This window comes from Acomys minous, assembly GCF_964271855.1.
Source record: "Acomys minous genome assembly, chromosome: 3".
Taxonomy (NCBI): Eukaryota; Metazoa; Chordata; class Mammalia; order Rodentia; family Muridae; genus Acomys; species Acomys minous.
This window is the reverse complement of record NC_140485.1, coordinates 77,108,112-77,131,222: the sequence shown is the minus strand read 5'-3', so window position 1 is coordinate 77,131,222 and position 23,111 is coordinate 77,108,112. Positions and strand designations below refer to the sequence as shown.

At 48.6% G+C, this 23,111-nt stretch overlaps 1 protein-coding gene across 1 annotated transcript in view; it reads left to right on the top strand.

The window, feature by feature from the left end:
* CTNNBL1 (catenin beta like 1) overlaps window positions 1-23,111 on the top strand; it is a 155,000-nt gene that overhangs the window by 97,308 nt on the left and 34,581 nt on the right. Inside the window, exon 11 of the mRNA XM_084777227.1 lies at window positions 5,296-5,477. Within this exon, the coding sequence (XP_084633353.1) occupies window positions 5,296-5,477 (182 nt within the window). The remainder of the gene's footprint in view (window positions 1-5,295; window positions 5,478-23,111) is intronic.

Genomic DNA, 23,111 nt, shown 5'->3' with positions numbered 1-23,111 from the left:
TTCTAATCCTTTCAAACAGTGCCACTCCCTGCTGACTAAGCACTCAAGTATATGAGCCGATAGATACCATTCTGATCTAACCTCCACACCCAACTCTCTGCCTCTGCTGTTGTTTCCCTCTTTCTCCTGCTCACTCTCTATCTACTGTATGTGAGCAATTCAACCTTCTAAGACGCACAGTCGCCTGGCTTCCCCTGGGGTGCAGCCCGCTCACCCCTCCCCAGATGTCACCTGCTCTTGCCCCTGCACGAGGCTCTGTTTCCTTCTGCTCACTCTTTACCTGTCTGCGAGACAGTTTCAGCTTCACCTTCCTGGCCAGGTCTCCCGGCTGCAGGATCAGCCTTTCTCAGGCTACCCTCATCCCTCATCGACTTGTTTCCAAGCCATGTGGACCGACCTCCCCAGAAGCCCCGAGTTGAGCTTTGTCTCTATGTTCTTGACTAGATGTCTGGCACCTGTTAGGTGTCTCATAAATATTTGAGGAAAGAAAAAATGAGCAAAGAAAATCATACTCTGAATCTGTGTTCACAATGAAGTGTTTGGGTGTGATAAAGAACAAGCTAATTAAAACTACAAACTGGAGACACTGCTTCAGCATCCGAGGCACACATGAGCAGATAGGCAGCAGACGACCCCAGCCATTGGCCATAGGCACCCAGCTTGAGGGGGCCGGGGTTCACATTGGTCCTGGCATGATGGACAGCCCGATGAACCCAGACAAGACTAAGATAAACTACTTGTCCTCCAGTAGAATAAATATTTCAAATAAAGCCAACCCAAGAAAGTCAGGCCAAACAGCTATTGATTGCTAAAAGCCTGAACTTGAGCCCAATGAATATTCCAAAGTTCACCTCCATGCAGCTTGCCTAAATGGTGATCAATACGCAATTACTGCCCCCTCTAAACGTGTCCTGCACTACCGCGCTGCCTACCCAACGAAGGGCTTTGCTTTTAAAGTCTTTTGTTTCTTGAATTTGCTTAGGCAGGGGAAAAAAGGGGGCCTTGGCTCAGCCAGCTCCTCTGCCTTCAGTATTTCAGGCAGTCCTGTGTCATTTGTGAAATGGTCTCAGTGTATTGCTCAACAGAAGCTGAAGGTGCCCTGGTCAGCAGTCAGGATGCCTTCTCCCAGATGGCTAAACAGTGCGCATTTGTAGCTGTCTCCTAATTTCTGCCCGCGTGATTATGTGCCCTGGCCGTAACCTCTGTGAATCCCAGCCTGTAACGCAGGCCGCAGAAGTCCAACCGCAGCAAGAAGGACTAGTATATTATTTGTGGAGCCTCCTGCTGGAATTTCATCTTGAGGCAGGAAGTTCTTCCCAGTGGATATCAAACCTTGTTTGCGTCCTCCTGATGTTTATAATTTTCTATTTCTCTTAAGTAAGGCCTTCCCACCGCCCTGCCGCAGTCAGGCCTCTCTCTGTTTCCCATTTACGCTACTGTCATAGTCTTTGAACTGTCCTTTCGACCAACAAGATCTGCCACTCCAGCCTGCTCACCTCACGGCTTATGCACCGCCTTCTGAAATGTGCCTTTTAGTGTTCACCTTCTCGGTAACTGTGGGCGGGACTAGGGGTGCCAGCATCACAGCAGGGGGGCCTGGTGTGCCCACCTTGTGTTCCTCAGAGCAGCTACCAGGGCAGCTGCTCACCCCTTTGCTGACAGGCATCCACGGCTGTCCGATGCCTTCACTGGCTTCTCCCAAATGAAACTGTTTTCTTTCTCTTTTTGGTTTGTTTTGTTTGGGGGGGTGGGTGTTTTGTTTTGTTGTTATTGTTTTGTTTGTGTTTTCTTCCTCTTAACATGTTGAACATAATTCCTGTTGCTTCAGGCATTTAAAAATATTTTTACTCTCCTTTCCTCAAATCTCTTAAGAACAAGAAACCTCTGGTTTCCAATAGCCAGAGCAGTGTCTGAACAGGCCTCAGTTCTGCAGTGGCCTTCCTCCAGTCCCCCTGCCTCAGTTCTGCAGTGGCCTTCCTCTGTCCCCCTGCCTCAGTTCTGCAGTGGCCTTCCTCTGTCCCCCTGCCTCAGTTCTGCGGTGACCTTCCTCTGTCCCCCTGCCTCAGTTCTATAGTGACCTTCCTCTGTCCCCCTGCCTCAGTTCTACAGTGGCCTTCCTCCTGTCCCCCTGCCTCAGTTCTACGGTGGCCTTCCTCCTGTCCCCCTGCCTCAGTTCTGCGGTGGCCTTCCTCCTGTCCCCCTGCCTCAGTTCTGCGGTGGCCTTCCTCCTGTCCCCCTGCCTCAGTTCTGCGGTGGCCTTCCTCTGTCCCCCTGCCTCAGTTCTGCGGTGGCCTTCCTCTCTGTCCCCCTGCCTCAGTTCTGCAGTGGCCTTCCTCCTGTGCTCCTGCTCAGTAGCTGGCCTGAAGGTCATCTCTAAGGAGCTGCTGACTGATTACCTGTGGTGAGGAGAATCGAGATGGGAATAGTCGTTGCATACCCTGGTTTTTCCTGTTGCTTTTCTCCGAACACCTCCATGTCCCCTGGCTTCCTGCAGAATGTAAGCTTTAGGGAACAGTGACATCTTTCATCTTTGACAGGAAAGGTGTCCGCACAGGTATTGTAGAGAACCTAACACAGGGTCACTTTTCCTGATGACTTCACATTCCTATGGTCTCCCCAAATGGACTCCACTTTTGGGAGCAGAAGCCATGTGTTTGTGTCTACCACAGTGCTGAGCAAGTGCTCAGTAAACACTGTGCGCTGGGTGGTTGATTCGCTGTCAGTACCCAGTTAGGAACCAAGTGATTTGTTTCTCTGTACCTCTTAGAGTGCTAAAGAAAATCATGTAAGTTTTGAAGGAGTTATGCTTCTGTTACTTTTAGATCTTAAAAGTCTCTAAGCCAGGCACAGTGGCGCATGCCTTTAATCCCAGCACTAGGGAGGCAGAGGCAGCCTGATCTCAGTGAGTTCAAAGCCAGCCTGGTCTACAAAGTGAGTCCAGGACAGCCAAGGCTACACAGAGAAACCCTGTCTCAAAAAAAAAAAAAACAAAAACAAAAACAAAAAAAAAAAAAGGAAGGAAGGAAGAAGAAAAAAGTCTCCAGAGCCGGGCTTCCTGAAGGTGTGGTTGCCATGTATAACAATATTAATAGCAAAATACCTAGAAGTAAATTTAGCAGAAATACATTGTTTTATTTTATTGGGGATTTCTTGAGATGGGGTCTTACTATGTAGCTTTGGCTGGCCTGGAACTCACTGTGTAAACTAGGCCGGCTTTGACGTCATAGAGATCTGCCTGCCTCTGCCTCCTGTGTGGCGGGATTAAAAGTGTGCACCCCGATACTTGTCTTCTTTATTTACTTTTTGAGACACAGTCTTACAGTGTAGCCCTGGCTGACCTGCCAGGAATACAGACTGGCCTCAACTCCAAGATAGCTGCCTCCTGAGAACTAGGATTAAAGGAATATGTCACACTGCTCCCTGCAAGAAACACAGATTTTAAATCAACTTGCTGTGATGGTGTGTGCCTATAATCCCAGCCCTTCAGAAGTTTGGGGCCAGCCTGGGCTACATGATGAAAGACCATCAAAATTAAAGTCTCACATCTGAATGATATTGGGACAGTCCCGTATTCTGATGTGAAAGATTGAATCTGGGCCTTACTTCACATTCAAAACTAACTCAAAAAGATCAGAGGCCTAACTGTAAGAGCTCCAGGAAGAAAATATAGGGTAAACATTTATGACATTGGATGTGGCAATGGGTCCTCAGATATCATAGCAAAAGACAAAATTAGATACCTCTACCAAAATTTGAAAGTTTTATTCTTCAAATAATACTGTTAAGAAAGTAAGATGGCTCAGTGGTTAAGAGCACCACCTGCTCTTCCAAAGATCCTGAGTTTAATTCCCAGCAACCACATGGTGGTTCACAACTATCTGTAATGTGATCTGATATCCTCTTCTGGCCTACAGGTGTCCATGCAGACAGATAACTGTATACGTAATAATAAATAAATAAATCTGTAAAAAGAGAGAGAGAGAGAGAGAGAGAGAGAGAGAGAGAGAGAGAGAGAGAGAGAAGAAAGTAAGGAAAGTCAGACATGGTGGCACATGCCTTTATTAATCCCAGCACTCAGGAGGCAGAGGCAAGTAGATCTCTGTGAGTTCAAGGCCAGCCTGGTCTACAGCCTGGTCTAAAAAAAAATACTGATCAAACAAACAAAGATGAGCAAAGCATCTAAGTGGATATTTTCCCAAAAACAAATGCCTAAACATATTAAATGCTTGACTCTATCAGAAATGTAGATCAGAACCATAGTGATGGGCCTCAGTGGGGAAAGACACTTTCTGCCAAGCCTGGAGACCTGAGTTGGGTCTCTAGAACCCACACAATGGAAGTGGAGAACTGGCTCCCGCACATACCGTGGCATGTTTGCTCCCTGACATACATGCTCGGAGACAGCATTGTTACATCAACTAGGATAACTAGAACTCAAAATTCAAAAGTGTTCAAGGTGTGGAGAAAGTGGAATCCTTGTCACTGTCCATGGTGTGGCTCTGCAGTCGGCTGTGGGGTGGTCACATGTTTGGCACACACACTGATACCATTGAGTTGCACATGTTAAGTGGGCAAAGCAGATGTGGACCCGACACCACTCCGTTTGACCTGCTTCCGACGCATTTCCCACAGAATCGCCAGAACACTTCACATGGGAATGAACATTACCATGTGTAACATAAGATTTTATTCTCCCGTGGATATAGGGGTGCACGCCTTAATCCCAGCACTTGGGAGGCAGAGTCTCTGAGTTCAAACCCAGACTGATCTACAGAGTGAGTTCCAGGACAGCCAGGGCTGCATGGAAAGACCCTGTCTTTAAAAAAAGAAAAAAATAATAAGTCTTCCTATTCCAGATCCCCCTATTAACGTATATAGTAGTAATCTGTTTAGATAGATCATAAGGCAACCATTTTTTTTTCTTTTACCATGAGCATTTAATTGTTTTGTTTTTTGGATTGTTTTTGGGTTGGGTTGGGTTTTGTTTTGTTTTTTTTAGAGACATAGGTTTTCTGTGTAGTCTTGACTGTCCTGGACTCTGTTTGTAGACCAGGCTGGCCTCAATCTTACAGCGATCCCCCTGCCTCTGCCTCCACAAGTATGGATTAAAGGCGTGCGCCAGCCGTTGCACCTGGCTAATTGTTCTGTTTTTATTGGAGATTTTTTTTTCCCTAGTAGAATGAGTACACTTTAAAGGGGAAAAGTGTGTGTGTGTGTGTGTGTGTGTATGTGTGTGTAATATATGTGTGTGTGTGTACACACATATATCTTCTTATGGAATGAATGCCTTTGCAGGGAGAAGAAGATCTCCCGGAGCAGTGCCCTGAAGGTGCTGGACCATGCCATGATTGGGCCGGAAGGCACAGAGAACTGCCACAAGTTTGTTGACATCCTTGGCTTGCGGACCATCTTTCCACTGTTCATGAAGTCTCCCCGGAAGATCAAGAAAGTGGGGACCACAGAGAAGGAGCATGAAGGTAGCGTTCACTGTGAGGGCCACTGGGAGAGGTGGGCAGGTCACGCCGAGGAAGAGTACCTGTTTACGTCTCTGTTTCCCACTCCCTGCGTGACAAAGCAGCCCAGAGACCAAGGACGTTGGTCCTGTTGTGTGTTTGTTTGAATCCTGGAGGTTCTACTCCGGCTGGCCTGTACACATGTGAGAAGGTTTTGTGGTCCCCACTGTAATTTGTGGTGCGGTGTCGCTCTGATGGAAGACCCTTTTGAAAAGAGTAATGAGGTGGCAACACATGTCACCTCCAGAGTGGTGCTTTCATGTATTTCTGTATTAAAGTATGATTCAGCCAACATCAGGAATTGCTGGAATAAACTATTTACAGCCCAGGTTCCCCTTTTTATGTCTCTCCTCCCTGATGGAGCATACTCCTGGCAAAATGCTGCTGTGAATTGTGAGGCTGTAACCAGGGTAGTTACCGCCAGGCCAGTGTCTTCCTGGTATTGTCTGGTGGCCTGCTGCGTGCCTCCCCCAGTAAATAGCTGCAGTGCAATCTGGAAGGCCTGCGATTTATGGGCATTGACAGCTCCGCTGGAGGCTAGCAGACACTTGCACCCGAGAATTTACATGGTTGGATGGCTATTTTAAAGTGAAGGAGGGTACGGAGAGACAGGAAGCGGTGTGTGCCAAAGAGGAGGGAAACCTGAGCTGCTAGGAAAACTCATTGGGTCTTGTCAAGAGGAGCGGCTGTCCTGTGGCTCAGGTGACTTTTCCCTCAGTGTTTGGTAGAGTTGGCCTAGACACCTGGTATATCTGTCGTGTCCCTCACGCTCCTGTCTGTGTCTCGGTTGACCTGGCTTTGTCTTCCAAGCTTGGACATCATCACCCCGGTGATCAGATGAACTCTCTGGAGGCAGCAGGGAGGCAACACACAGAAGGAGAGCGAGTTAGAGACCTCATCTGATTCCGGCCAGCTATTGACCAAGCTAGCTGTAAACGAGTTAACCCTGCTGCCAGCCTTTTTTCTTTCCCTGGTGGAACTGAGCTGGAAAAGGCCCTGGAAGAAGGAATGAGGGGCCCTGGGAATCTAGACAGCTCAGTCCCGGGCACCGTTCACTGCCCTGCCAGGCTCCCATTGGCTGTTACTCACAATCTCCTTTAGGCCTCATGGCCGGTGGAGGTGATGGTGGTGTTCTTGTTCATTCTCATGAAAAAGCAGCCTGCACAGGGATCAGTGTGTGAGTTTTGCGTGGTTTAATGTGTGTGTGGATGTATGTGTATGCATACTTGTGGTTGTCAGGGAACAACTTCAGATTCTGTTCCTCAGCAGCTGTGTACCTTGATTTTTGAGACACAATCTGTCTTTGGCCTGGGGCTAAGCTAGTGTGGCCAGCAGGCCCCAGGGATCCTCCTATCTCTGATGTCAGTACAACCTGGCTTCGTACATGGGTTCTGGGGGTCAGACTCAGGACCTCACGCTTGCAAGGCAAGCACTTACCAACTGAGCCACCTCCTCCTGGCCCTGCCCCACCCCACCCTACCCAGACCTAAAAAGTGAGGGAGTGAGATTAGTGAACTAAAAGCTGAGCTGTTGGTGCCTTCAGCTTCAGAGGTCTGTGCCCTAGTTGTCCAAGCTGCTTCATAAGCCAGCGGCTCTTCCTTCCCACTGCTGTGGCCAGCCTGCTGGCTTGCTACTGAGAGACCTGACACCATGTTCTGAGCATGCGTGAAGAGAAGGCAAAGGAAAACAGCCCTGAGCCAGCTCTTGTTGATGTGCAGGGATCTGAGAAGAGGAAGAAGAAGTGACAGATTCAGTGAGCAGCTGTTTTCCCGCTGAAAAATGTGCCCGGTGGCGTGCTGGTGACAGTACATTGCCTTTAGAGTGCCCGCATTAGGAATCTGATAACATTATATTAGTGGGGGCAATGGCTTGGTAAGACAGCTCCTAGAAGGCATGTTTGGCTGTAATGGCTGATGAGGATGAGCTGTGCATCCTACACAGCAGCACCCAGAAGCAGAAGGGAGACCCAAGGACGAAGCACCACTCTGTGCCTTCTCCAGCCGCCAGCTGTGTGTCCTGCCAAACTGGCCCCTAAGCTTTGAGTGGGAGGAGGAGGACTAGATAGGGCGCGTCATGCCAGGTTTCCTTGCCCTGCCTTGTCCTGTGCGTAAGTCCTGTGCTGTAATTGCTGCCCATGCCCTCCCTTCTGATGCAAGTGCACCAGGTTTGTGTGCCACGCCAGCACGTAGCCTCCTGCCATTAGGGATGCTTGGCTCCTCTCAGGCTTCCACCGTGCCCCTTTCTCCACTGCTTGGCTCTCATCAATCGGCCTGGGTACCTGTTGGTTAGTCATCCCTAGTTAGATGTCTCTTTCTCAAGGAAGAGTGGGCACCCCTGCGCTCAGGCAGATCCTCTTCCTTAATGGATCTTGGTTCTAGGACTTGGCCCCCTAAGCCTCGACACGAGAGAGTCAGTGCGCTGTCACCTGTGGGCCGTGCTGTCACCTGTGGGCCCCGCTGCCTAGCCTGGTGCTTGATGCATAATAAGTGCACAGTAAGTGTTTGGTGGCTGCTAAAATGAACAACTCCCCTGGAAGACTTCACTGAGGCCAGGCATAGGCTTGAGCGGCTCTCATCCAGCCGACTGCAGTCCACAGCGGTGGCTGCCAGTGATGTGTGCCCAGAGCAGGGGGCCTGCCATCCAGCCTCTTCTCAAGTGGAGATAAGACCCTTTGCTGGGCACGTCGGATTTTTTGTCATACTGGCTTGGAGATGGTAGTTAGCTGTACCCTGAAGGGCCCTGCGTGCGCAGAGCTTCATCATAGGTAAGGCCCACCCAGCACAAGCTTCCTGCAGGATCAGACTCCTAATTAAGCAATCATGGGCAGGGAGCTAGTTCCCCGATCTGGAAACCGCCCAGAACTCCCCCTTTTCTTTCTTAGCAAGTTCTGGGCTTGTCACGCATCTTGGTTGGCTTAAGTCTGTTCTGGTACCGTCTCAGCCTGTCCCCTCAGCACCTCCCCAAGCAGCTGCAGTGGCAGTTTAGCCTGGTGTGGTACAGGTGGCTCACTGCTAATCACGTGTGATCTTGGGCACATTCCTAAATCCTCTCGCTGGGCCTCAGCTTCCCCGTCTATAAAACAGTGAAGTTAGACTCTCCCACTCTGGTTATTTATAAAGGCCAAGTGAAATGACACTTAGTGAGACTGCCATTCTGATGGCCTCTACCTCCGTGGGCTAGTTCCACCAACTGTGGGTTGGGAGTGTGAGAAACAAGAACTGTCTGTATTGAGCATGCGCAGACTCTTTCCAGTGTGTGTCATTATTCCTGAAGCAATATAGTCCAATACTTTCTTATATAGCATTTACATTGCAGCAGGTATTATGGTGATCTAGAGATGATTGGGTGGTTGATTGATTGATTGATTGATTGATTGACTGGAGGCAGGTTTCCTTGGCTGGCTTGGATCTGCTGTGTAGATGAGGCTGGCTATGAACTCATAGAGATCCATCTACCTCTTCCTCAGCGCTATGTACTATGTGCTATGTGTGGCTTGATAATTTAAAAAATATGGGAGGCTGTTGGTGGGTTATATGCAAATATCATCCCATTTTATTTTATTTTTTATTTATTTACTTATTTATTTATTTTTGGTTTTTCGAGACAGGGTTTCTCTGTTATCTATCTTAGCCATCCTGAACTCGCTTTGTAGACCAGGCTGGCCTTGAACTCACAGTGATCCGCCTGCCTCTGCCTCCCGAGTGCTGAGATTAAAGGCTGCCATTTTATTTAAGGGACTTTGGCAGCTGCAGATTTTGGTGTCTGTGGTGGACCCTGGGCCTAATCCCCTCCCAGATACTGAGAGATGGATTTATATGTCTCTCATAGACCCCACAATTAAACAGTCAGCTTTGAAAAGTGTTAATTCTGTCTCATAACAAAACTGTCAGCCGTTTTGTGTACTCTTGCCTTGGCCACACAACCCAGCCCTTTCTGGAAATCATGGGAAGAGCCTGACAATGGGAGGGCTGAATGGTATGTGTGCATACATGTTTATGTGTGTGCAGGTGCATGTGGAGGCCAGGGGTCTTGGTTTCCACTGACCCAGCGGTTTGCCTCTTTAACCAGCTGGTCTGCCTCCCCATCACTGGGAGTGTAGGCAAGCACCGTCTCCTGGGCAGTTTCCCTGAATGTTGGGATTCACTCTAGCATGATGGGCACTTGACCAAATGAGCCACCTCCCTGGCCCCTAGGAAAGCTCCTTCTTGATGGAGAGGCCATGCTGAACATCGTGGTGTCCTAAACCAGCTGTGGCCCCACAGCCAGTAGGAGGAGGTGAGGAAGGAGAGCTTCTGTGGTAGTGACTCCAGAGGGGAGGGGACACAAAACTGCCCTTATAACCTCAAATTGCTGGTAATTGAGTTCCCCTTTCATGAGTCTGGGTGGAGAAGGCAAAGAATTATTGTAATTGAAATCCATTCAGGTTTGCATAATAAAACCTTCAGAAATAGATCTGGGGAGGCACTTAGTGTGGGGGATGGGTCAGAAAGAATCACTTGCCCTTGGCTGCAGTAATGTGACTGGCTGCCTCCTTGGATTTATAAAGAATGGCACAGTGTGTATTGTCTCCTTGGTATTAACTGCTTCGGCATAGGCAGGGAGGAGAAAAGAGCTGGGATTCAGAAATGGCATCTGACCTTTACTTCCCAGCTCTCTTTTAAATTCTTATTAAAATGGGCCCAATTTTCCTTGTATTGCCTCATTAGGTAGGTGAGTTATTGAGTTTGTAGCCGTTCTAGTTAATTGCGCTGTTTTAACACGGTTCCCCTGGAGGCTGTTAAGAGCTTTGAGGGGGTGAGCTCCCAAGCAGTGTAGGTGTGTGGCACGCTTCCTGGGCATGTGCGTGCGTTTCCACCTCCTCCACAGTGACAGTGGCTGATACCAGGTCAGGCTTTGAAGAAGGCTTTCCCGTTGTCAGTGATCGGCCTTAAGTGATCCTAGTCGACTTCATGTGTCAGGAAACACGCTGACGCCCCAGGCCGCCTGGACTTCTAACAACAGAAGAGCAGGCCAGGCGCCCACAGCACTCCTCCGATCCTGCCGAGGTCAGAACAGAAAGAGCAGGGCTTCTCTGTAGTCAGACAAGAGGGGGCCTTGGCCAGCCCAGAGGAAGAGGAAGCACTGTTAAAGACTCCTTGGGAGGCGCGAGATGACACGCCGGCCTTTGGTGCAAGCTTCGTTTGGAATTAAAGCTGTGGTTAAAATAGAGCAGAGACGTGGGCTGGGGCGAGTCCTGTGTGTACAGGAAAGATAGCGGGGTGCCAGTCTTGTGGAGCCTGTCTGCTCTCCCAGGCTCTCTCTCCACATTCCCTGCTTCTGCCTTGCACTCAGCCCTACTGCTCGCTCTGATCACCTGTCTGTCACTCACAGCGCCGGCCTGGGTGTTCCCCTCAAGGCTTTGACCTCCATTTGTCCTCGGCTCCCACCTCTTAGGTCTCCCAATCCCCAGTTGTCAGGGTTAATGGCACCCACATGTTCAGCAGGCCTGTTCCTTCCCTGTCTCAACTCTTTCTGTTCCTGCTGCCCACGGATAGCCCCACACTCCACCTGCCAGCCCCTGCAGAAACCAGCATCCCGTGCTTACCTCTGCGATCCCCATGTGCAAGTTGATCCTAAGCTGAATTCCACCTCATGAAAGTCTCGGCCCAGCCCTCTCCGGTGCACGGTTTGCCCGTGTCACCTCCCTGAAATGCTCTGCAGCCCTAATAGCTCCCGCCTTGAACCCAGTTCTTGAGTCCTCTCTGAGTGTAAAGGTGGTAAGTGAGCCAGACACTCCCAGCCTTCAGCAAACTTGTAGTTTTAGGAAGGGAGGAAGTAGACATGGGAGTAAAGACAGCCCAGCAGGTGCAGGTATCAACCACAGAATTCCATTAGCAATTACAAAGGCCCGCCAGACAGGAAGACTTTATTATTAAAGATACCAGAGCAAAGGCCTCAGAGAAGAGGGCACTTCTGGAGGGAAGGAGATAGTGACACTGGCCAGGACCACCAGCAAGCCCACTAGTCATCCCAGTGTGCAGCATCCACAGGAAGGCGGCTGCTCGGCTGCTCAGCTGACAGCCCCTCCAGGTCAGGGTTATTTCCCATCCTAAGGGTGCAGAGCTGCTGCGCCTTGATGAAATCGTGAGCAGGTCACCCAGTGGGTGGGTAAACTGAAGGAGGACTCAGTCTTCCTCCACTTCTCATCCCAAGTGCCACTTCCCAAAGTCACTGCTGTTAATCTTGCTCTCAGGAGCCTGAACTGCCTTCCCCATTTGTTTGGTTTGTTTGTTTGTTTGTTTTAAAGATTTATTTATTTATGTATATAGTGTTTTGCCTTCATGTACACCTGTACACCAGAAGAGGGCACCAAATCTCATTATAGATGGTTGTAAGCCACCATGTGGTTGCTGGGAATTGAACTCAGGACCTTTGGAGGAGCAGCCAATGCTCTCAACCTCTGAGCCATCTCCCCAGCCCATTCCTCATTTGTTTTGTTGGGGTAGTTACAAGAGTTCTCAGTCAGAAAACCTTGATTTGTTATAGTTCGGTGCTTTGACAGTTGTCATGCCGGGAGGGACTCTTGCTTGCTCTTTACACACACACACACACACACACACACACACACACACACACACACACACACACTCCACAGGTACCGCATTCCCATGCACGCACACACACATAGATAAATAGATCAATAAATAAATGTCAGCATTAACTGATAATAAATCATAAAGTTACTTTAAAACAATTGTGTGTATATATATAGTTTTATCATTTATTAAAGACGAAAACAAATTAGTGTACTAACAAAGATGGATGTGAATCTTGTCTGAATATTTGATGTAGAGCATCTTCAGTGTTTTCCAGAGTTTAGGCTGAAAATACCACTTCTGTGAGTGCACAGTACACAGTTGCCAAAGAGTGTTTAAGATGACCTCAGAAAGTTTTGGGAATTCTCTCCTAATCCCAAACCAAAATACACTTAAAACTTTGTACGATGCTCAAGACAGCAATTCAAGCAGCAGGGTTTTGGTTTGGTTTGGTTTTTGGTTTTTTGGGGACAGGGTCTCTCTGTGTGGCCTTGGCTGTCCTGGACTCGCTTTGTAGACCAGGCTGGCCTCGAGTGCTGGGATTAAAGGTGTGCGCCACCACGCCCGGCTCAAGCAGCAGTTTTTAATATCAAATACTCTAACACAATGCAATCAAAAGAGACACTAAATCAATAATACTTAGATGCTGAGAAAGAGTAGTAAAAAATAGTAGCAGTCTTTGTTTTCCATAACTAAACCATTATGTTTCCATAAGAGCAGAAAGCTTAGTGTGTGGTTGAAAACACTGGCTCATAGCACAGTGTCTCAAATCTGCACCAAGGCATTCTAGGCAGCGTCCTATGAGGTATGAGGATGAGCAAAGTGCTCATAGGTGTGTTCAGAACCAAGTCCGCTGTGAGGCCACACACACGATGCCTCCTGGGAAAGTCATGCCAGAAACACTTTGGATTCCTTCCTTGTTGGAGTTTGACTTGTTGCCCATTCAAAAGCACAGAGTACTACATACACTCCCAATTTCATTAGTGTGCTGCTGCTGCGAGGGTGGCTTCTCGCTTATGCTCGGCTGCTGTCTCAGTAGTTAAGGTATGCACCTGACAAAGACTTTGCTTGGTTTCTCTACCCTGCGGGTCCTGGAGCTGGGCTGTCCGTGCAGCAGCCCTGTGTGGAACATCAGACAAAAACCTTCCCAGAGAGGATTTGCCAGGAAGCCCCAGGTCCCCACCTTTCCATAGAACCCATGCCGGAGCTTGCAAGCTCAACTCTTCTCCCCAAGTTTAGAAGTCACAAGTTACTTGTTCATAACAGAACAATGAGAAGGAAAGTCTGAGGACGTTAAGCGTGACTGACGGACCCGCTATTCTGTTGTCTTGTGTTGTGTTTGAAACCTTGTAACCAAAGACTTTGTGGATCAATTCCCTTTCTCTCCCTCCAGCAGCTTGTCTCAGCCCCCAGCACGGTTGGCAGGATGCAGGGGTGCTGAAGCCAGCCACGGGCTTGGGTTGGGGCTCCCCTCATCTGACATGAGTGGCAGGGCTTGCTCCCTGTCTCAGGTCCTTCAGGATTTACACACAGGTGTCTCCCAAGTAGAGTGTGACACTCTTTTGTTTGCCCCTAGAAGACAGAGAGAGGCTGCACGCACCGCACAGCATCCCACGGTAACGGAGGGAAGGGAGGAGGCAAGCTGTCCTCTAACAGGCATGCGCCACGCTCCAGCAATTAGCTGTTTCTTTCTTCTCTTTGTCACGTCAGCTACCAAGCACCTTTTAAGTGACAGATGCAGAAGTTGAGCTGAAGTCAGCTTCAAACCCTCTTCCAGCACCAGGGCGGGCGGGGGTGGGGGTGCTGATCCTCTGTTGGCTGTCCAGGAGCCACACAGGGTTGAGGAGGAGGATTGCATTTGTGGGCAGCGTTCAGACCCCAGCTCTACACACAGGCTGCCTAGTGGCCTTGGGCAAGTTATCTCTTCTGTCTGAACTTGAAATCCCCCCCCTTAGTCAAGCAGGACTGGTAAGTCCTCCCCTAAGCTGTGCACAGTACTGACTGGGAATGCCCTACATGCGGTCCCCAGCCTCAGGGAGCAGGTGCCAGTGCTGGCTTCCTTCAGAGACAGTCATCCCTGCCTGGTTGACAGGCCAGACCTTCTCTGTCCCAGCCTCAAGCTCCCACTCTCGCCTGCCCTTCATTAGGGGTGGGGGCTGGCTTGACTTCTCCAGAAAGATGCCCCAAAGTAGGTCACCAAGGCTTCACGTGCTCTTTCCTGTAGGGAGGCCATTGGTTCCTCTTTGTGCCAGGCAGGCAGGTGTTCTAGATGGGAGAAACCCACAGTGCAGCTAGCAAGACAGAAACCTGCATTATGTTACAAGGGGAAAATGGGGGAAGAGCATATCACAGCCCACCGAAAAAAACAGACATTTGCTATGCCAGGGTGAGAGGTGGAAGGATGGATGCACGGGGGAGGGGCGGGGACAGGGGGGGCTCCACATCCCACCTGAGGGGAGCAGGTGGAGAGAACAGGTGGCAACAGCCTCAACTTAGAAGTGTGGCCTCCTGAGGCACACACTCCGGGAGAAGCTGAGTAGTAGTGTCCAGGGAAAGCCACATATAGAAAAGACAGAAGGGACAGATGTAAAGACTCAGATGGCAGCCTGGCCACCATCAGCATCTTATAGAGCCCTGTGCCCCTACCCACACCTCCCCTGCACCCTGGAGTGTGCTCTGATCCCGTTCTGATCCCAGTCTGATGAGTAGCACTTAGAGGGGAAATTAGTGCGTTATACAGGAGCCAGAGCTGTGTGAGATCTGAGTTCACCAGGGACAGGACACAGACCTTCCTGGCGCAGGTAAGTGCTCACTAGAGTTAGCTCTCGTTGCTGTTATGGTAGTAATTTTATTATTTCATACCAAAAAGAACCTCCCAAATTTTCACAGGTCACAGGTATAGCATTAATTTCCATTATCTTGGACTTTTAAGCTAATTTATCACAAATTCCATGTTGGATCCCGAGGGGAGGGTAGAGCACACTTCTCCTGTTCCCTTCGCACGTCTCACTGTGCCCTTTTGTAGCATTAGAAGAGTTCTCATTCTGGAAATAGAATGTTTTCTGTTGTATTTGTAGTGTTATTAATAGTTTATGATCTTGCTTAAATTTTATATAATGGTTTAGTATGTAATTATGCCCTTTATAGAATCAAATACCAGCATCAACTGAGAAGGATAGCCGGACTGTTAGAGGTTACTTCTGTAGGGTTTTAAGGGGTCCCAAAATAAAGGAACAGCAGAAACTACCTAGAAACTGTGAGCGATGGGTTATTAAAATCAACACAGTCTCTGCCGGGCTGCTGTTCCTGGCATCACCATTCGAGGGCTGTGTTATTCTTAGTACTGTAATGCACATCCCACTCGGCCTAATCCTCACCACATGATCTTATTACCCACACTTCTCAGGTGAGAACACAAGTGTGGGAACCCGTCAGTTTAGAAGGTCACAGAGCTGCACATAGCCTATTAGGAACTGAACTTAGCAGTTTTTCTGTGGTTTCAAAACTGTCTTGCTGGCTTTTGTTTGGCCTTGGTTTTTTGTTTTGTCTTGTTTTCAGACAATATATTTTGATCGTTTTCCTTCCCTCCCCCAGCTCCTTCTGGCCCCGCCCATCCCCTACCCACTCAACTTCACGTTTTCTCTCTTCTCTGTTCTCTCTTGTGTCTTTCTAAAAAAAACAAACAAAAAACTGAAACAGACCAAAAAAAAAAAAAGTCAATAAGACAAAACATCACACACACACACACACACAATTAAAAACAAAAACGTGGAGCCTGTTTTATGTTGACCAGCTATTCCCAGACACAGGTCCTGTCCCAGCGAGTGCTTGGTACCCCCAGTGGCACTCCATCAGAGAAAACAAATTTTTCCTTCCCCAGCAGGTATCAATTCCAAATAGCTTCTTGGTTAGGGCTGGGGATTCTTATTCAACAGAACTGATTCATATATGAACTCAAAGACTGTGACAGCCTTGTTTTTAATCATAAGCAAAGGCCCCTCACCTATAGAGAACTTGATTTAAACTGCTTGGTGCCATTTCCTGCTGTGCCTCTTTTCTGTACTCCCACATAAATAGTCTCCGTGTCTCAGTGCTAACTTTTTTGGCCTGTCTCATTTTTTCTGCCTCTTGGTTTCAGACCCAAGATGTATCTGCCCACCATATCTTCCCTACCTGGGGCTTTCCAGAGCTGGTGCTCCATGCCACATGGTGCTCCATGCTGACTTGGCTCCTAGGGATACTCTGTAACCTTGCTCTGTCCCTCTGTTGACCCCTCTTCAAAAATGGCATCAACTTACAGCTTTCAACCCCCATAGGTTGGTATCACTTGAAGAGGTTTGACAAAATGCTTGGACCTGGCTCTCGTCTCCAGAAGTCCTGAGGCATGAGCCTTGGAGCATCAGTATTTCTCTAAAGGTTCTAATTAATTATGTCCGCATCTGTATGGGCATCATATTCATGTGTATGGGTGGATACCTGAGCCTGTGAAGAGGGTATTATTGGGTGTCACTCTGTCACTCTCCACCAGTTCCTTTGAAGTGGATTCTCTCCCTGAGCTGGGGGCTTGTTACCTAGGCTTTAGAATCTGAACTCCCATCCTGATGGTTGGGAAACAACCATCTTAACCACCGAGCCCCCAAGCGTCAGCGTTTTTAAAAGCTCAGGGTCCTGTTGCTCAGCCAGTGTTGAGGACACTGGCCAGAACACCCAGCCACGCTGAGCATCCTCTTCGCATTCCCTCTCTGCCCAGAGAAGCTGCCTGACATGCCAGGTGCTTTTTAAAAAGAAAATCCTGCTGCCGTTTCCGAATATGGTAAAGAAAAGTTTGGAAAAGGATAGAGAAAAGGTTAAAATCAAGCCTCCGTCCAGAATTAGTCACAGCTAATGGACAGAATTCACTTAGATATACATATTGGGATAGGGATCGTGTGTGTGTGTGTGTGTGTGTGTGTGTGTGTGTGTGTGTGTGTGTGTGTGATTTTATAGAGATGGAATCTGGTGTATACTGGTTTGTAACTGCTGTTTTTACCAGCGTCTTGGATTTTGTTTTGTTTTTTGTTTGTTTGTTTGTTTGTTTTGCAGGAGTGTTACTGTCTTTAGAAGGCAAGGAAAATTCAGATTGAGGAGCCACTTTGGAGGTGATTTGGTTTGGTAGGGAGTTTGCATGGCCAGGTGGCTTTTCCATATATAGTGGAAGTCCTGGGGCTGCAAGGGTGAGGGAGTGAGCTGAAGGCCTGAGGCCAGTGCGTCCACGACCATTCACTTAGAGCACGAGACAGAAGATGTTGTCTTTCTGCTGGCTTCTTTCAATGTGGAAACACTTGAATGTGTTGGAAGATAGGATATGGAAGGGAAGCACAGAAAATAAACATGTATATGGTTCAGTGCCCATAAAGAATGCAGTTGCCGGTGTGAGGTGTTTGTTAGTCCTTCCTCCTGGACCCTTGTAGAATCAGATGTACTTTTTATGTGCAGCAGCCTGCAGGTTACTGGGGAAATGCTCGGGTGTGTTTAATCATGTTTCAGCCGTGTTTGTTTTTTTTATAGTAGGAAAATGTCTTTGGCTGGCTTCTGGTGCCAGATTGATTTTGCTTGTGGGTGTCCAGATGCTGATGGGCTGTAATTAGCATAAGAAGGAGGCTGGAAAGATGTTGAGCATTCTTTCCCGGTAGCCAAACAATGGATCCCCAAACAGAGCTTATTTTCTGGTATCAGGCGCACCTGAGGCAACATTTTCCTCTTAGTTCTGGCTCTGTGTATATGAGCACCGGGATGGTTTTGGAGACTCCTGGACCTGGTAAAGGTTGATTTTTTTTTTTTTTCAGCTGAGTGCTTCTTTGTGAAGAGTCACTTTAAATTCCAGAGTGGTCCAGAGGCGAGGGACCCTGGTCACTAGGTTCAGGAGACTGGGGTGTGTTTGTGTGGCACAGTGGTGGCTGCAGCTGGGAAGGATTGCCAGCCCCCTTTTCTTCTGCACTCTTTACCCCTCTTTGTAACACTTTTTCTTTGTCCCTGCTTTCCAAAGTAGAAAGAAAATGATTGTTAATTTGTTCCTTATTTGCTGCAAGGTACCATAAAATAAATTAGGCGTATGATTTTGATAATCAGTAAAAACATGTTTACAACTTCCTTAAATGTATTGATTAGTGATAAATCATGTTACAGTAAGTGTGCCTGCTGGCTGGCTGGCTGGCTCCTGGCTGGCTTTGGGAATGACAGTGTTCTAGCTGGTTAGCAGGCTGACTGGCCCGAGGTGTCAGCTACTGCTGACAGTGGATGGTGACTCAGGTTTATTGAGTATTGCCGTGTTCCAGTAATATGCAAGGTGCTATATCTACCACCAGCTTTGCGTGAGGTGTCATTAGTTTGCTTTATTACTGAGAAGACAGCCCCTACCCCAAGAAGTTAAGCACTTCCTCAATTGTGCACCCAGCTTAAATTAACAGCAAGAAGCTAAAGCCACAGTTCTTAACACTGTGTTCCAGCCTCTCAAGGAGCTATCCCAAGACCAAAAAGTTAAATGACTTCTAATCTCCAAGGCAACAGTGCAGTAACCAGCTATTTCTGGAGATAGCAGAGGGAAACTGAATGATACTGACATGGCAGGGCAGGAAGCCACTACCAAGTTTTTGGTACTGGCTAATGTGGGATGTTAAATTCTTTTATAACTTTGCTTTAATTTTTAGAATAATGAGCCATGTTCTGATCAGGTTCTTTCTGCATATTTCATATTAAATTAGGTGTACCTTTCAAAGTTCTACACTTGGCAGGGGTCTCAGCTACAATATAGTAGGGAAAGCACACCTTTTGTTAGGACCTGGAGTTGAAGTTCCAGTTCATGACAACTGTAAGCGCCAAAGGAAGAGCTAGATATCTGGTCTACCTGGGGAGAGACGCATAAATCATTCCCAAGAAAACTTGCAAGATTGAAAGAGAATAGGAGCCTCCCACATGGACAAGACCTGGAAGAGCTTTTAAGCAAAAGGAATAGCATGTACAAAGGCACAGAGATCACCATGAGACTCTAGAAAGGCCAGGATTCCAGCGTGCAGTCCTAGGAGGTGCCGGTGCAGCAAACCATAGTGCCTCCTGTCCTCCACAAGATCAGACTGGGGACCAGGAGGGCAGGGGCCAGGCACTTCTTTCTGGTCACCCTGTGTGGCTCTTTTGGAAAGGAAGGAGAGCCACAAATCATTAAGGTGGTTGTCACCTGCAGTGCTACTAAATTCATTTTCCTTTTCAAGACCGCTTGTAGATTTTGCTGTGTTGGTCTCCTTAAGGCAGACCTTTCATTCTCCCTCCACTCTGGAGCCCACTTGTGATGCCAGTTATGAATAACACTACAGTACAGGAACCTCTTGAGTGCAGTCTTGGCTCTTACTGCACACTGTCCCTTTGTACCTCAGCTTCTTTCCCAAATGATAGCAACCCTTTTCTGTCACTGGCTTACTCAGGGAATCCCTGCCTCTTTCCAAACTGTCCTTTGCTCCTTCCAGGGTCCCAGAGAGAAGACAAGTGAACTTCCTCCAATGCCTCTAAAACAAGAATTTGGCCACACTCCTGCTTAAGCCTTTAAAGCCTTCTCACTACAGATCTAGAGTAAAGAGGCAGAGAAGGCATGTCTTTAGTCCCGATGCTCAGGAGGCAGAGGCAGGTGGGTCTCTGAGTTTGAGGCCAGCCTGGTCTACAGAGTGGGTTCCAGGACAGCCAAGGCTACATGGAGAAACCTTGTTTTGAAAAAAACAAACAAGAAACCTAAACCCTGGCGTAGCATGGCGACCAGTCCCTGTTGCCTTCTCCAGCACCATCTTGCCCTCCCTCAAGACTTGTCAGAGCTGCACAGTGCCTCCCAGCATGCCTCAACATGCCTTTTCCTCCCTTCCTTGCTTCCTGCCCCCTCCTCTAGGACTGACTGCTGTGCTTTGGGCATTCCCCATCCTGTTCCTCCTTGCACCTGTCCTGCCTCTCCACGGCCTCCTCTTCCTCGCAGCCTCCCCTCTCCCCACCCTACCCCCACTTATTCCCAGCAGCATCCCAGTGGACTGAGCTCTGCCAGGCAGACTAGGCCAGGGGTGAGGTGACTAGGAACCCTTTATCTGTTGTAGCTCTTTACGTAGACTGTGGGGATTTTCAAGATATGCAGAGGTATAAGAGGCATATCTGCTGAGCTTGCCCATCACTCAAGTCTGATGATGAGTATTTTGCCAATCTGGTTCCAGCCCCTGCTCCTTACCCCCTCCTTTTTTTTTTCCCTGAAATATTTTAAGGCATCCCTAGACATGATGGAATATTTATCAAATCAGTAACTACTAAAAACAAGATCTCTGAATTGAGCCGTTTTTCTAGCTGGAACGTGTTTGTTAACATTGAGACCCGCTAATAGTTGAGCAGTTAGATGTCAGAAATACCCTAGCTCAGGACTTCTCAGGCATGTCGCTGTTGACGCTTTGATGGGGGGGCTGTCCTGCATGTGTAAGGCATTGGACAACATGTCTCTCCTCCACTCACCAGAGCCCAGTAACACCTCCATCACAGATAACACAAAGCAAAACTGCCAAGTATCTCCCGCTGTGAGCTCCTCCCCCTTAGCAACGTCCACCCCCAACACCTTGAGAACTACCCACACAGAGAAAGGGAATGGGAGGACAGTTCAGTGAGTAGGCAGGGAAACTGAGTCCTGGAGGGAAACATATGCTTCTGATTATGATTGTGCCTTTTAGTATAATGGAGAGTAAAGTCTGCTGTCCCCTGTACCATATCCGCTCATGCCACTCAGAGCCACTGGGGTGCGGGCACAGGCTTCCTAGACATGGGCAGAAGTCCTATGCTCCCCATGGAGGTGACTAACTGAACAGGACAGCCACTTGGCCAGCTATGGGCAGTCTAGAAAAGCAGCCGTAGCGGCAAATATGCTGTTCCAGATCTGCCCCCCAGTGCCCTCATCTGCCAGGCTGTCTCAGCACGCTCTTCACCAATATTTATGCTGGTGCTGGCTGGGGAACTCTCCTGGGGACTGCATCTTGGATTCCAAAGCAGAGCAAGAAGCATTTGTTTCACAGAAATTACTTTGAAGTCCGTTTTTGCTAGAAACCATCTGTTTTGTATGACGCAAAGGGACCCAGTGATTCATTGTATGGGTCTCTTCAGAATGGGCCCTCCGTTTAGTTCCTACAAGTCAGCTCACTAGACAGACCCTAGGAAGTTGCAAACTAGGAAATCCCATCCCCTATACAGGCGCATTGGAGAAGCGGAAGCTCTTGCTAGCTCTGCCACCTTTCTGAGCCTTACTTGTTTTCATCTGTATAGGGAGAGTAATTCACACAAAAGTGGCTACAAATAGTAAGAGGTGGGGGCACAGGACACCTTCTTGGTTTGTGTGAGGCACTGGGTTATGCCCCAAGCATCCCCCTAAAATAAGGAGGAAGTAAGGAAAGGAAAAAGAAAGGAAGGAACGAAGAGAAGAGAAGTAAGAACTGACCAGCTTTAGAAAGACAGGTAGGTAAATCCTCCCTCCCCAGCCCATCCCCAGGTCATCCTTTCTCTCCTCCTCCTACTCTTCCTCCTCCTCCTCTTCCTCCTCCTCCTGTTTCCTCCCCTTCCTTCTCCTCCCTCCTTCCTCTTCTTTTTCTTGGCAGGATCTCACTGTGTAGACAAACTCCCAGGCCCCGCCTCCCCCTGGTTCTTTATTATTCACCTGTGAGAGGGTTGGTCTCGTACATGGGAGAAAGCTTTGACATCAAGCCCACAGCCTGTTTCTAATAACAGCATGGAACCCTCCCCACACATTATGGCTTAGGATACATTGAGTCCTCTCTTCCTGAGGAGGGAATGGGGGTCCAGGAGTATGAAAGCAGCTCCCATGTCTTGGGAATATGATGATCAGCTCTGCTGCCCCAGGCAACCCCGTACTTGTGGTGTACAAGTAGGGAAGAGCAGATCTGCTGATGGAGGGTGGGAGTTGGCTGACATCTGTGCCTAGTCTCTGGGTACCAGTCCAGGCCAACCATGGTATTCCAAGCAAGTACACTGTGCCTCACCAACCCTGTAGAGCTGCTTGACAATGCATTAAGCTGACCATCAGGGACACTTTACAAAAGAAAAATGTCACAGTACAAATATCCTAGCCATTTGTCTCATTTTAGGATCTAAAGATCTTTTTATGTGCTTCACTGCGAAGAACAACAGTAACTAGATAAGTCACTTCCCAAACTCTGAAGGAGCTCGTAGGCCCCAGTGCACTTTCATATGGATGAAGTACTCTGAAAGTAAAAGGAACCGAGCTGAGCTCTGGCTACTGCACGGCTGTCCTCATCAGAGACTTCGCCCAAGCCTCCATGAGGCCAGAGATACTGGTCTCCAGTAGCACTTAGCTCCACAGCTGCTGTAAAATGAAGGTGTTGAACTCCAGGCAAAAGCTTACTGGTCCTTCCTACCAGGGCCTGTGTATAACCATGGGAGGTGTCCTGAGGAGAATCATGCCTTTCACCAGCAGTTGATCTGCTCCCAAGGCTTGCCCTCTTGGGATGTGGAGCTGCTTTCTGTGAATAACAGCACCTGTGTGCGCATCCCTTTGCTTAGGGCCAAGCCTGCACTGGAGTTCAGAAGTCAAATAGTGCCCCCCCCCCCCAAGCCTTTGTCATAAGACCACGCTGCTGCTGCTTTAGATATAGGGTTGGTGTCCCGGACAGAGCACACTGCAGGAGCCAGAGAAAACTACAGGTGAAGAGTCCCCACCCCCAGCAGGTCACTGTGTCCACATGGTAGGTCTTGCATGCAGCTCCTCCATCTCTTCTGAAGTCTGTACCACACTGCCTGCTGGGGAGCCTATAAGAAGCCTCACCATTCAGCCCCTCCCTGGGCTCTGGAGCCAGGCAGTGCAGCACAAAGAAGAGGTTTCTGCCATTCTGGGCTCCAGTTTTACCAAGGCAGCACTTAAGTGCTTCCCCAATCCACGTGCTGCTGGGCTGTTGACGGGAGTCCCAGGGGAAGGGCGGTGATAGGGGAGCCAGCCCCCAGCGCCTGC